The sequence below is a fragment of the Microchirus variegatus genome, assembly GCF_963457635.1.
Source record: "Microchirus variegatus genome assembly, chromosome: 14".
Classification (NCBI taxonomy): domain Eukaryota; kingdom Metazoa; phylum Chordata; class Actinopteri; order Pleuronectiformes; family Soleidae; genus Microchirus; species Microchirus variegatus.
In genome coordinates this window covers 20,263,168-20,277,416 of record NC_139815.1, presented here as the reverse complement: position 1 = coordinate 20,277,416, position 14,249 = coordinate 20,263,168, and the positions used below count along the sequence as shown (strand labels likewise).

The following is a 14,249-nucleotide window of genomic DNA, read 5'->3' as shown; positions in this document are numbered from 1 at the left end:
TCAAGAGTTTAACTGAGACCTGTGTTGCTCCTGCTCTTCTTGCTGCTTTTGGAGCTGCGTCTGGAGGAAGCCGTGGCAGTGCTGTGCTCACTGAGGGAGTCCTGAGCAGAGGAGGTGCTTCCTGTGTTCTCGCTGCTGTCTCTCAGCATGCTCTCATAGCCACTGCTGCCTCCACTGTGGTAAAACAAGGCTGTTTTCCCCATGGCTGGAGGGAGCTCGCCGCTCAGTACACTGCTGTTGGAGTCAAAGATGGGATCACATTTAATAGTATAAACAAAATATTATATATTTTTTTTAAATTTCTCATTTTTGGTCAACTTGAAGTCATACCTGTTATCGCTGGCATGGCCACTACTGCATTTGTGTGGTTTTCTGGGAGCTGTGATCTTGCTGTAGGGAGAAGGTAGTGTTTGGACCACGGCTGGTTTCTCATCACCAAGACTGCTGCCACTACTGCCACTACTGGTACCACTGGTACCACTGCTACTACTGGTACCACTGCCACCAGTGCCAACACTACTTCCTGCTGCAGCAGCCCCTCCACTGAGAAAGCAAGTAAAGAGGAGTCAGGAATCCTTACAAATCAAAGTTACACATGTGAAATTGTGTTTAAAAGACAGATAATGGTGTTCTTTTGTACCTACAGTATTCAATTAAAGAATGTAAATTTGACTAGCCTTGATGCTCCAGCTCCTCTTTCCTCTGCAGGATCTGTGCCTCCTCCCTGGGCATGACTCCTGGAACGGGAGCCTGCACTTCCCTGGAGGAGCTCTGAGATACGACCATTAACGGCCCTGAGAGGCAGCTTGGCTGACAGGCTTCCTCCACGACTGCGACTCAGAGACTGGGTAGACCAGGATCCAGGAGAAGGTCCCTGCTGCTGCTGCTGCTGCTGCTGCTGCTGCTGCTGCTGCTGCAGTGGAACCTGTACTGAGCCCTGGGGCTGAGGAAACAGAGGAATGACTGTTTGTCTGTAGGTAAGTAACACAACAACAAAAACTACCAAACCACTTTTCTCAAAACTTTGTATTTGCGCTTTGTATGTTATTGGAGTATTGCACTGGGGGGGTTCACCACAAAACTCTATAGACTATAAGACTATATAGAACTACCAAATTTGCATTTAGTAAAAACAAAAAACAAGATGACACTGGAGGAGCTTGTTAGTAAATAGCTTTGGTTTTTGAGTATTTTCTAGGTTTCAGTAGTGAATGATTTGAGTATGGTCTCATGTAAAAAAAAATAGAGTAGGTGACATTGATGGCTCTAATCTATGAAAATGTCTTTTTAGAGATGAGTAGTAGTATGATTTTTTCTACAGTAAAAAACACTTACTTTTCCATTGGGAGGAAGGCTAGAGCTGCGGCTGGTAGTTTGACTCAAAGACTTGGTAGAGAAGCTCAAGGTCTTGGTGCTGGAGGAAGACAAACTCCTGGATTTGGGACTACTGGTCATCAGCAGCTTACTCACAGCTGAGAGTTTTGACTGGCTGCTGGTTTTGGCTGGTGACTGTGGAGCGCTGCTTGAACCATGACTGCCATTGAAACTGGAGTTGGACGTGTTTGCAGTAGAAGAAGATACTGATCCAGCACGGGTGAGACTACGGCCAGTGCGAGGCATGGTGCTGTCCCCCCTAACTCCTCCTCTACCTCCCCCTCTCAGGCTCTCACCCCTCTCCAAGGAGAAGCAGTCATAGTGGTGGGAACTATTATGGGAACTGTGTACCCGACCCAACGAGTTGGTTCTGTTTGCAAGCTGTTCCAACTTGGCACTGAAAAGTCTACTGCTGTCTATGCCGGAGCCTCGTCTGGCAACACTTACAGATCCACATACCCCTGCATCATCTGCTGAGCTGCCAATCAGTGACACTCCGTGACTGGGTTGATGGAGAGGGCTGGCCGCCCTGCTGCGCTGGTCAAGGCTAGACTTACGTACTGGTGGCAGAGGTGGAATGCTACCCTTTTTGTGAGAGAAAAAGCCTTGTTTTCCAGTTGATCCCCGACGGTCAAGAGTAGAGCGGGGACTGCAGGGAGTTGAGGTGGTGACGCCGAAATTACGGAACTCACTTCCATTATCTAAGCCATCGTGTCTGTTGAGACGGTGCCAGGCACGGGGAAGACTAGCAGTGCGGTGGATCTCTGGATTATATGTGCTCAGACTCAGACAGTCTCCCTGGGCAACAACAGTGACCATCTCACAACCATCCACCACTCTTTTAAAGGAATCTGGAGATGACATAGCCTCACCACCTGAACTTGAGCTGCCATGATCCAGACCTAGTGATGATACAAGACAAAATATGATCTCAGTTTAAGACATTTAGAAAGCAAGAAGTTTTTCATTTGAGATATATATCACTTCTGTTTCTCACCATCCCTACATAAGCTCTGGTGGTCTCCAGTCCCAGCTTTAGTATTTTCATGCATAGGCTCTCTGAATCCCTCCTCCATGCCACGCTTCAACCAGGGGTCATCAAAGCTCATCTCACTGGACATTGAAGCTAAAAGTGATGCATGAACTTTGCTTGTGTCTTTCATGAAGCCACTCTTGGTCGGTGACGTAAGAAGAGTTGGTTCTTGGATCATCATGTGTTTGACAGCCACACATGGATGAATGCTTTTTGTGGTTTTGAAAGAAGAAAGGTTACCAGGTCCTGTCAGAATTTGAATGTTAGTCTTAGCCATGGAGGGAGGCAGTTTCCTCAGCCTGTCTTTGGTGCCTTTATCAGCCCCATTCTCTTGCAGCACCACCTCTCCTTCCAGACTCGCTCTTCTTGGATAACCACAGCTGTCATATCCACCCAGCCCCTCAATTTCAGAGCTGTGGCTGGCTTCAGAATCAGCTAGGGCCTCCCCTTGCTGGCTCTGAGATTGGCTGAAGCTGTGGAGAGACTGGTCAGCTTCACTGCCTATGCTCAAATCACTGACCCAGGAGCCACAGTTAGTCATCCCAGTAGATAAGGCTTCACCTTCTGTCCGCAGCTTGGCCATTGCGACCTGCAATAGAGAGCAATATAATCATACAAAGCATCTTGGAATCCACTAGATTTGAGGTGTAGATGCTTCTTCATACCAAATGATCTGACAATATATTAAACACCAAGTCTGTCACACTAACCTCTGCCATGGCGACAACCTCTGTAACCCCAGAAGTAACTGCCAGACCTGCAGGCAAAGAATAATTCCCCATAGCTCCATCCTCAGCAGCACCACTGATGACACTGATAGGCTGAGCGCCTGAAGCAAGGGCAGCGGCTGAGTCACATTGGCTGTTGAAACTGATGATGCTGGCCGGATGACAGTTCAGGCCACGTGTTTCCATGAGAGCAACAATATCAAGGTCCTCCTCACCTCCAGAGACCATAGTTAAAACCACTTCGTCCTCTCTGAGTCCAGCTCTTTCTGCAGATACTGCAGCTTCTAAGGCTGAAGGAAAAAAAAGACTTGTCAGCTTGAATCTTTTATTCTTGATTTTCATATTTTTCATCAGAATTCTAAGGGTAACTCTTTCTAACTTTTTTTTTTTAATTTTTACACCATTCCTTTCTTGTCTCACCATCTTTGTGAGGGTCCATTGGTATAGGTGGTACGTCATCATCACAGAGCGTCTCAGCTGAGCCCAGGCTGGCAGACAGAGACGGCGTTGGCTCTCTGACTTGTTGGCTCATGCCTACTGGAGATGTTCTGGACAGAATGGACTCTGTGGAGGAACGACCACTGTCTGCAGCCAAACTGTCTGCAGAATCACAAACACACATTTGCCATATGATTTTTTTTTCTTCCAAGAGCAGAATACATAAAACCACTGATGCACTGGTAAATTCAAGGGATTGGCATTTAAACTTTGTTATGGGTTTGTGTGTAACATTTATTATAAATAAATGTCCATAACATTCAAACTATTGACAGATGAGTTGACACAATGTTGATGACGCCTCAGTGCTTACACAACTGTGTTTCTTGGTATAGCAGTGTTTTGTTTTCACATCTGTGGTGACATTCCCATGCTGCACCTTGAGTGATGTGTTTTATGTCAGGACTGACGGAGGGGAGGGGGAATCATAACAGCTACACTAGTAATGCAAGATGGCAAGACGGCAGCAAACGGTTGGAACATAGAGCTAGAGTTGTCCTTTCAGAAAGCTCTGTGTGGGATAAGTCAGATGTCACTGCCAGCTTCTGATGCCAGCAGTGTTTTGGGAACAGACGTTGCAAATTGGAGCTTTAAATAGAAATATTCTAAATATTTTAAATATTCTAAATATTCAAAAAAGCAAATCTAGTTATTTGTGTTGTTGCAAGTCAAGGACGGTCTATAACATTCATGGCTTATCGGTATATTTCACCCATACAGATGTGACTGACTAACGACTGTGATGGACTGGTATTTGAAACACTATTTTGGCCCTTGAAGCAAATTTTGAAAGGACAGTGTATTCAAAGTGGGGAAAAAAGGAAAAGAAGAAATAAATACATGTTATATATTTAGAAAAATTGAAAATTTCAATCATCATAAAGATCAAATGTGTATTTCAAAGTGTCAGTATAAACACAATTCTTAAGCCCTGCCCCTAAACAAGATAGAAAGATGCGTACTATCAGAAGTCATAGCATCTGTGGCCTGTCCATCTTGAGCCAGAGTATGTGAGGACAGAGGGGGTGTTGTTGGCATCACACCCTTCTGGGTGTACACTTTACACCTCTGGGATGGGGAGGATGGAGGCCTGAGAGGGAAACACAAGAATACATGATGAATAAATTAATTTGTGATGTGTTTATTATATGACAAGAAGCTACTTTGTTTGATTTAGTCATAATAGAATAGTCTTCCTGTGCACGTCACCTGTAATCTGAGGTTTTGGTCAGACTGGCGATGCCAAGGCGCGGTGATCCAAGTGGACGTGCCTTTCCGTCTGAATTACCGTTCACATTGAGATTCTCACGGCTGTGAAGAAGAATGTCGAATATATATCAAAGACAAACAGCCAGACACACAGTAATAAGTACACCGTCAAAATTTCCTCACCTGTCATGTAGGTGGGAGCCTTTGACCCTGTGCAGTGGGTTGGTGGTGATGCTGCTGCTGTTTCCAGTCACACTCCAGGCGCTGGTGACGATGGAGGAACCAGAAGTTTGAGTCAGGCTGTGGATCATGGTCTGGGCCAGCTCAGCCTCCTCCACCACCTCCTTGATGTCCTGTAGCTGCTGGTCATTGGTCCTCCTCTTGGAGGCTGGTGCTGTGGAGGTGAAGGAGAACTGCACAGCACCGTCTTCAGCGAGTGCAGAGCCTGAAGATGGAAAAATAAACATCAGTGGCGTCTGAGGTGGAACCAAAACGTGAGTTTTACAAACAACAATAACAGAAATGTTGAGTCAAATAATTACAGACAAATACATTGGAGGCATTTTAGCCGGTTATGAGTACCTTGAACTCAATATTAATATAGAGCATAAAATGATTTACCTGTTGTTTCTTCTGTATCGGACAGAGCAGCAGATACAGGAGCAGCAGGAACTGTGGTTGAAGAGAGACATGGCTCTTGTTTGGCAGCTTGTTTGTTTGCTGGAACCTCTTCAAAGGGGAACTTTGCCACCTAAGCAAAGGGGTGTGATGATTATAGTGATGTCAAGAAACAGCTCATTCCTCAAATGAAATTCATATTGTTAAATTTGACTGCTGACAATGTTTACTACATCCAGATCTTTTTAAAATATGATCATTAATTAATATTTTTAACCAAATTCACGTCCACATCACACAATAAAAGAGCAGTTCAGTTGTGTTGAGTTAAATACTAAAATCACTCTAATCAATATCGGTCACTCATCACCCAGCAGTTTCAAGAGGCCAAAAATGTGATGTGTGAGGCCACCATGACCTTTGACCGACCAAAGCTAAACTTTTAATCTGTGAGTTCAAGTGAACATTTCTGAAGGTGTATATAAGATGACACATTCACGGTGGTGAGGTCACATGACCTTGGGCTTTGGCCACCGACATTTAATCACTTCATCCTTTAAGTGACAGTTTCTACCAAATTTGAAGAAATTCCCAGATGTTTCTGAGATTTTCACAAGAATAGGATGGATGACCTGCATATATAATATATATGCCACAGCAAAGGCAAAACAAGGAGAGAAAACTCCTATTACCTCTTCACTCCCATCGATGCAGTCTAGTCTCTCCTGCAGCTCTGCAAAAGTGTTGCACTTCAGACACTCAGCTCCTTCCTCTGGGACCGGAGCCAGCGGCTGCCCGAGCAAAGACTGAGAAGGACCACTGAGCTGCTCCTCCTGCTGACACTGCTGCACCTGCTGGAGCAGGAATCACATGAAGGTGAGTCATCTACACGTTCTATCTTCTACATACTCTTTGTTGATTGAACTTACCTTGTTCTGGGCTCCGGCTGCCGGACTTTGACTTTGTGTGTGATGCTGCTCTGGTGTTTTCCCTCGAAGCAGAGCAGGAATAATGGGAACAATGTCCGGGGGTCCCTCGTTGTCTGTGAGCTCACGGTCCGACACCGCGGCCCCATTCGGGCCCACGTAGATCACCGTGTCACATGACTGCTCGCTGCTGGAGTACTCGTCCGGATCGCTGGACAGCCGCAGCAAGGGAAGATCAGAGTCGCTGTCGCCGCGGTGATGGAAAGGACGCAGATGGGTCGGGCGTCGCATGCGGCCCTCTTCGCAGGAGCTCTCTCCTCCGGAGGAGCTGGATGTGTACTGCTGCGGAGAGATCGAATGACAGGGAGAGTGGGCGCACAAGAGGAGAGCGGTGAGAGAGAAAATCTTCCCTTTTTTAGATTTGCGGAGAGCCTTTAATTGACAGTTCACTCTGGAGGAAAAACGATGACGATGATAATGATGTAGGTCCTGGACTAACGTACACTAAACTTCAGTGACCCACCACATTGAAATGAAGAACTTTCAATTTCAAGTAAATTACTTTAGTCAAATTGAATTAATCCTTTTTTCTATCTATGTATGTCTTTACATCGTGTTTATTTGTGTAAAAGCCTCTATAACAACACTATAATCTGAACTACAGCCAAACTAAAGCTAATGAGATTATGTAAATTGTGGTTACCATGTTGTCAGTATCAGACATAGTCATGCAAACTTCCTGTCCGTTGCTGCCGTTATAGAATGCCCCTCAATCCTCCCTACGTCTAAGGCACCAACAGACTGCCGTACCTCACGAGCAGAGTGTGGAGTTCTGGCTCTTGACTTGGACAGATTATTGTGGAGTAGTAGAAAAGTTACACCTAGATTTACTGAGAGACCCATGTCACTAAGCAAACACTCAAAATGTCTCACTGAGAGCAGCTTTAAGTATAACACTGAATCTTTGCATTTCATATACCTGTCTTAAAGAAATTGAGGTTGGATGACGACTTACCACAGTGACTTTAGTTTTCTTCTTTTTCATGCGAAGGACACGGGAAGCAATCTGGATGGTGGAAAGTGTTTCTGAGAAATCTCTGGGTGAGGCAGAGATGTGAGCAATCATGGTGGTCCGGCAGTTCATGTTGCCTAGCGACTCTCTTAGCAACATGGTCAGCTTGCTGTCCCTGGTAACGCACATACACAGAGATGTGAGCGCCAGCGACAGGATGGAGATGTACACAGTTTCAAGCGTGGCAACAAAACATAAATACAATTAATTTAGTAACCGCTTCTCAAAACAGGCTAAAAAATACAAATACGCGGACAAGAAGAAGTCTTAGAAGAGACTTTAGATGTTAAACAGTAATCCAATATTGGAAGATGATCTATATTCCATAGAGATTATACTGTTGCAGCAGATAGAAGAGTAAAAGTAGGCTGTGTGTTTAATAAAAGACTGTCTCCTGGGTGGGCGACTGCAGCCATTCACAACATGTGCGTGTGTGTGTGCACCTGAGGCCTGCAGGCTGACAGTGAGTACAGCTCCTCTGTGGCTCAGTACCTCATGCTGCTGTCCCCCTTTTCTAAAAACACAGCCTGCAGGCCTGTCTCACACACACTTATATGTACATTCACACACACACACACACACTCCTATCTTGACCCCCTCTTTCTCATCGAGCCTTTTCCTCTCTTGTCGTCTTCCTCAGTTTTCTGCCTCCGGCTTTAACAAACCCCCCCCCCCCTCCCTCTCTCCTTTCCCTCGCTTCCTGTCTGCCTCGCTCGCCGAGATTAATGAAGGTAAATTCATGACTCATGAAGTATTCATTTGCATGTTAATTCAAGTGCCGAGACACTGTTGAATTGGATCTTCCACTTCAGCCTGTGCCAGAATTATTAGACCACTTGTATGTAACGTGAGGCCTGCTATTAAATCAAAGCTAAAATAAATGCAGTTATTATAAAGCTTTAGGTGTATTGAGCAGATTCCCAGAAAGTTGGGTCTTCAGATATCAATCATTATTAGAGGATGAATTAGTATGAAAAGTAAGTAGACGTTGAGATTAATTATGACCATGAGATATTTGATTTAGATCAGTGAAAAAGAAAAGAAAATGGAGAAAAAAGGAAGATATGAGACTGGTTTATTTCAGTACACCTGTGGATTGTGGGTAGTGCAGTACTTCTCTTTGTAATATAATATATATATAAAACTAATTTAAACTTTAACTGATTTCTCTATAACATCATTGTGCAATCCTGTGAGTCGACCTTCAGTGGTTACAATATTATGGCTGATCATTCACATCACTGCTCTGCTACACTCTGTGGTCTCATGTGCATTCAGGGCGTGTCCAAATAGTTGTTTATGAGGATTTCCGCTCCATCAAGATGGCAGATAGCAACGAACCAGTGTGCCTTACACCTCATGCTGAGACGATCACACCCATGGGAGCCCAGATGGGCACCGATGCATTTGCTAATGAACCATCATTCATTGATGGGGAAAATAACACTGGCATCATCAGGCACTAAGACTAAAGACACTACTGCAGATTCTGGTAAACTTGTCCAAATGTCCTCACAGTCTGGCACTAGTTTTTGAGTCACCAGTGCCAAACCACTGACAGCTTTGGTGTTGGTTTGCAGGTTGTTTTGCAATGTAAATGCAAACGCTGGTGATTAAATTAACCCAGCATGGAGTACAGAAGGGCACAGTCTTAAGGAGAGTGTCAGGAGGAAAGACGAGAGGAACAAATAAATGAAGGAAAAAGGATAAATGAGTAAATGTTGCACAAGTGTTAATATTTGTTATGTTACATGGATTTTTATTTATTTTACCCATTTTTACCATTTACTTTGTCTGTGTTATACCTCCTTATCTCTCACTCCCTCTTTGCTCTCATTAAACCAGCAAAATGAGTGTGATGAATATGGAACAGCAGCTGTTGTTGTTTATAACATTATGTCTCCAAAACCTGAAGCAGCTTAAGAGATCTGTCTTCAGCTTTTTGTTCCTCCGCTGTGCCAGCTCCAAAACATCCTCCTCTCCTCACTCATACACCTGCACACACACACACACACACACACACACCACCCTACTTGTATGGGATGTGCTTGCTCCCGTTGACCAGGGCGAGGATCACATTGCCGAGGGCAGATAAAGAGAGGCACAGTGGGGCCGAGCTGTGCGGGGAGTTCTCCTTGGTCATTTCGTTTCCTCCAAACGCTTTGACATCACAGCTGCCCAGGTCCAGCAGGTGGAGACGACTGCGACCTCCAGACACTATGATAGTAAAGACAGAAATGACAGAGGGTTGCAAAGACTAATATTTCAGTTTACAATAGCTGTTTGAAGCTGTTGCAGGCAGCACCATTAGAAAGATAGTGTTATATTTAGGTCATTCTGTCAGATCTGTCCAGTATCTAACACTGTTTTTGCTTTGGACCACTGGCAGTTGTTACCAATGCTGTATTAGCAACCTTCCCACTGAAGGGACTCGTACATGTAGCTGCTTTGTAGAACAGCCAATCAGAGCGCCCTCTGTCTTTCTGAACTGTTCTGTGATTGGTCACATTCTCCTGTCACATGTCAGATTTCCCCAAGTCTGGAAACAGAGTCTAAAGGATGTGAGGGAGTCTAATTCTCTGTCAGAACACTAGGCTGAAAGGTTTATTGATCACTAAACACCGAAAACAGACTTAGGTGATCAATACAAACATCTGATCGTGTCATAAGAGGCCGTTTTCTGACTGTATTTTGCCTATAAGTCCATAAGCAAAATACTAAAGTGTATAATATATACTTTGCATTACATTTACCCCACAATATATAAAGTGCGTTTGTACGTCAACAGTGTATTTTCCATTTAATATACTGTTGTATTTGCTGGTCGCTCTCTCATTGAGGCAGCAGCACACACCTGTGGCTATTTATTCACACTCTGTTCAACTCACAACAGGCAACATGGCATCATCATCACATCCCATGGTGCTGTTGTTACCATGGTTATCAGTGCATTAAAGTGCAAAGCAGTGAAATGCAAACCTTGCTGATTGAATTATATCTTTGTAATATCTGCTACAGCACAATTGAAGCTGATTCAATCGTTTGTATATTTTATTTCGGCGCAACATTACCGAATCACAATATTTTGTGTTGTTGTTGTTGTTGTTGTTGTTGTTGTTGTTGTTGTTGTTGTAACAGGTGTGTGAGCAGCCACAGCTGCGTCTTTCTTTCTTTCTCATATACTCAGGTTTCAATCAGGTACAACCTCGTCTCACAAAATGGACATTCTCCCACATGTATTTGCTTACAGATTATGTTTGTTCTTGTACCGCCAATGTAGTTCACAAGAATTTGAAGCAACATCCTTACTTGGGGGACGAGGAGGCTGGCGTCGTGGTATGTGACAAAGCAAAGTCTACCGAGTGCTAACAACAGTATCACGTTTATAGCTGCTATAGTCTGTAAATATTTAAATAAGATGATGTATTCTGCATGTCCTAGTAGACAAGGTTGTACTGTATTGGCTACAGAGTTTAATTTTACCTTTACATGTTAATATAATACAGTAGAACACAGATATGTAAAATTAAGTATAAGGTTATTATATCAGTACTGGTCATGAGAAAGTGGTTTCATGCCATGACCAGTTCCTCAGAAATGAGGTTCTGCCTCATTAGGACCAGGTTTTGGTCTTCATGAGGACTACTGGTTCTGACAAGGTCAAGGTCCATAGGCGATAACAAATACAAGTACACACACACACACAGGCTGTAACTATTAATAATGTTATTTTTTCTCTAACCCTACGCTGCTCTGTTATTATTGACAAAGACAAGCGTGATCGTGTGATTTGACTGTGAATGAATCAAAACACAGGATCAATAGAGCGATTGTCGGTGCGTGATACGTACGCCTTCAGTTCTTAAACTGTTTATCAATATTGACCATGAAGAGTAGATCGATCCGTCTGTCAGTGTTGTTTCCATGCTTTGATTTGCATGTCGTGAAGAAAGAAAATATTAATAGAAGCAGATTGTTTGTGTTTGCCTTTATGCTCCAACAATGATAACACAGCAGGCATTGAGTGATAACATAACAACCACGTAGCATCAACAGCAGCAGAAATACAGAGGATGTCAATGTTGTTGTTGAGTATTATTATTCATATTTACATCTGAAGTGGGCAAAGATAACTGTACTCACTCCCTCCTTTCCCCGTCTTCTCCATGCGGTATTGGTATATGTGTAACGTAAACAGCATGTGTGAGTTCCGGTGTTCTTCTTCGCTGGTGTCTGGGTGTTGGCTGCTGTGGCGAGCGGCTATGGCGGCGTCCAGAAACCAGGCGGCCTTTTCCGGGGTTGGGGCGCGCAGTTCAGACTGGTTCTGGAGCTGGAAGCAGGTGGAAATATAAAGGCAGCCGAGCAGAGAGAGAAAGAGAGGTGCCGCAGGATATCATTAGTCATGAGATTATGTCAGATTAGTGAAGGATTACACAGATGTGCTTGTATCAGATCCTGTAATCCTATAAACATATAAAGGACCCCCCTCACACACACACACACACATACACATAGACTTGTTGTTTGCATCCTCTTCATCATTGTAGATTATTTGGGAATCAGTGAATCAGAGTTTAAGGTGTTCTTCCATTTTTTTTGCACCTTTCTTGCAATTGTCTTTTTTACTTTGATTCTGACTAAGACATGAGCTGAAGTATTTCTCAACCTTGTTCTGATCCTCTTATACTTGTGTGTAAGTGTCTTTTGGAGGCTGTGTGGACTAATTGTCAAACAATCCTATCTTTGTGAGGTCATTTTGCCTGGTCCACACAACTTTAACAGACTAGTGGAGGATTAAGACGTGGTTTTAGGGTTAGAATTAGGGTTTGACCCTTAGTTGTTGTGGGTAATGTCAGGATAAGGGGCTTGGGATTGCATTATGTCTATAAGTGTCCTCAAAACCAGGGTGTCTGTGTATGTGTGTGTAGTCAAACTGTGTGTATACAGTACCTGCATGCCACAGATGGGGTCCTCACAAAGATACACTCCAGGTGACTGTCCGTCCTGTAAGCTGCCTGTCGCCACTTCAGACAGCAAGTCCTTCAGGTTCTCCTCTTTCCCCCAAACCTACACACATACATATATTCTAATTACATGACTTAAACCTGTTATTAAAACATGTTTTGCCTTTATTTGACGGACAGAAATGAATGCAATTTTATAGAGAGAAGGCTCTGTCCATTTAAATAAAACTATCTGTACGTCATGAGCCTTAAAACTTAAAAAAGGCGTAACTATTTTAAGTCATCCTTGTTTCGTTTAAGTCATCATAAAATGATCTGCTTTCATCACAGTGTCAGTATTGTCTTTGTTTCATTGTAAAGTTTGTGAGACGGTGAAAACTGACCTCGACTGCAGAGACACGGACAGAGAAGCGCGCTCCTGTTTTCTCCTTTCTCTCGTTGATGAGTTTAAACAACCAGGAAATGGCACAGGGGATCAAACCCAGGGTCTGAAGGGAGTCGTCACGGCCCATCATTGTGTAGGATTTGCCTGTGAGAGACAGACAGGGAGTCGGAGATAAACAAACATACTGTAAAAATCCAGAGGAGCATCATCAGATATGTGTGTGTGTTATCGTGAACATGACATGCATGCAAATCAAAATCTGTCACACACACAAACACACACACCTGCTCTGTTTGTCGGCAGTTGAAGATCAAACACACGGACACAAAGCCGCACTCAGAGTCACATGTAACAATCACACACCGACACAAACACAGGACATCAAAAGAGCGAGACTCCTGTGATGCAGGTGGAGAAATGTGTGTGCGATTTAGTTCTGAGGCAGGGACAGAGGGGAGGCTGTCAGCTACACTAGCATTTTACATTGTTCTCTCTCAGTGTTTCCTGGAGCAGCTAGACTTACTGTCAAAACAAAGGTACATTTCATGATGTATCCCAAACACATTGTAAAAGCAGAACTCAACTCAAAAAGGCTTGTGTTCAGGCAGAAATAGTTTATAACACTATTATCACCGCGTGTTCAAGGCAAATGTCAACCCACTATGACGTGACCCATTGGTGTGTTGGCTGCCATGTTGAAGTACTGAATGTTAGACTTTGTCTTTCTTGATTTTTTGAGAACAGGGGAGACGACATTTAAGGAGTATACCACCAAAATTGCACAAGGAAATTAAGATGCTAGACCGGGAGTCGACTCCAACATCTTCTTGCTGTGAGACAACAGTTCCATCGACATTATTCTGTACACTCTTAGAAATAAAAGTGCCAAGTAGAACCATATAAGGTTCTTCAGCTTGTCCTCAAAGGAGAACCCTTTTTGGTTCCAAGTAGAACATTTTTATAAAGATTCCACCTGGAACCCTTAGAGTTACAAAGAACCCTTGAGAAACAAATGGTTCCAGGTAGAATTCTTAAGACCCTTCATTCAGGAAAGGGGTTCCAAAGGGTTCCCTGGATCAAAATGGTTCTTACTGGAACCACCAGTGTTACCAAGAACCCTTGAGAAACAAATGGTTCCAGGTAGAACCTCAGCCCTCGTAGAAGAACACTTTTGTAACCCTTATTTCTAAGAGTGAAGGAGACCCAAAACTCACATCAAGTCGCCCCCTGATGGCCATTTGAGGTAATACAGGTTTCAGGCACTTCCAGGTTGGCTTTATTTTCCAGACTCAGAGACTACATTATATCCATTATTTATACACAGTCTCAGGCTTTGAGGCCCATATTGTTCTCCACAGAGCTTTATAACAGCTTAATGTGGTGATCAGTTATATTAAAACAACTATCTCAAAGAAACATTGGGTCATTTACTTTGATTTAGC

General features: G+C 43.6%; 1 protein-coding gene across 1 annotated transcript in view; it reads right to left on the bottom strand.

The window, feature by feature from the left end:
• kif26ba (kinesin family member 26Ba) overlaps positions 1-14,249 on the bottom strand; it is a gene marked incomplete at both ends in the record, with an annotated part of 88,429 nt that overhangs the window by 6,287 nt on the left and 67,893 nt on the right. Inside the window, 18 exons of the mRNA XM_083900423.1 lie at positions 20-234; positions 331-483; positions 678-943; positions 1,336-2,276; positions 2,372-2,996; positions 3,118-3,410; positions 3,556-3,735; positions 4,596-4,723; positions 4,843-4,944; positions 5,026-5,287; positions 5,464-5,593; positions 6,153-6,311; positions 6,390-6,728; positions 7,402-7,573; positions 9,492-9,675; positions 11,602-11,788; positions 12,409-12,525; positions 12,806-12,951. Coding sequence (XP_083756549.1) covers positions 20-234; positions 331-483; positions 678-943; positions 1,336-2,276; positions 2,372-2,996; positions 3,118-3,410; positions 3,556-3,735; positions 4,596-4,723; positions 4,843-4,944; positions 5,026-5,287; positions 5,464-5,593; positions 6,153-6,311; positions 6,390-6,728; positions 7,402-7,573; positions 9,492-9,675; positions 11,602-11,788; positions 12,409-12,525; positions 12,806-12,951 — 4,599 coding nt within the window. The remainder of the gene's footprint in view (positions 1-19; positions 235-330; positions 484-677; positions 944-1,335; positions 2,277-2,371; positions 2,997-3,117; positions 3,411-3,555; positions 3,736-4,595; positions 4,724-4,842; positions 4,945-5,025; positions 5,288-5,463; positions 5,594-6,152; positions 6,312-6,389; positions 6,729-7,401; positions 7,574-9,491; positions 9,676-11,601; positions 11,789-12,408; positions 12,526-12,805; positions 12,952-14,249) is intronic.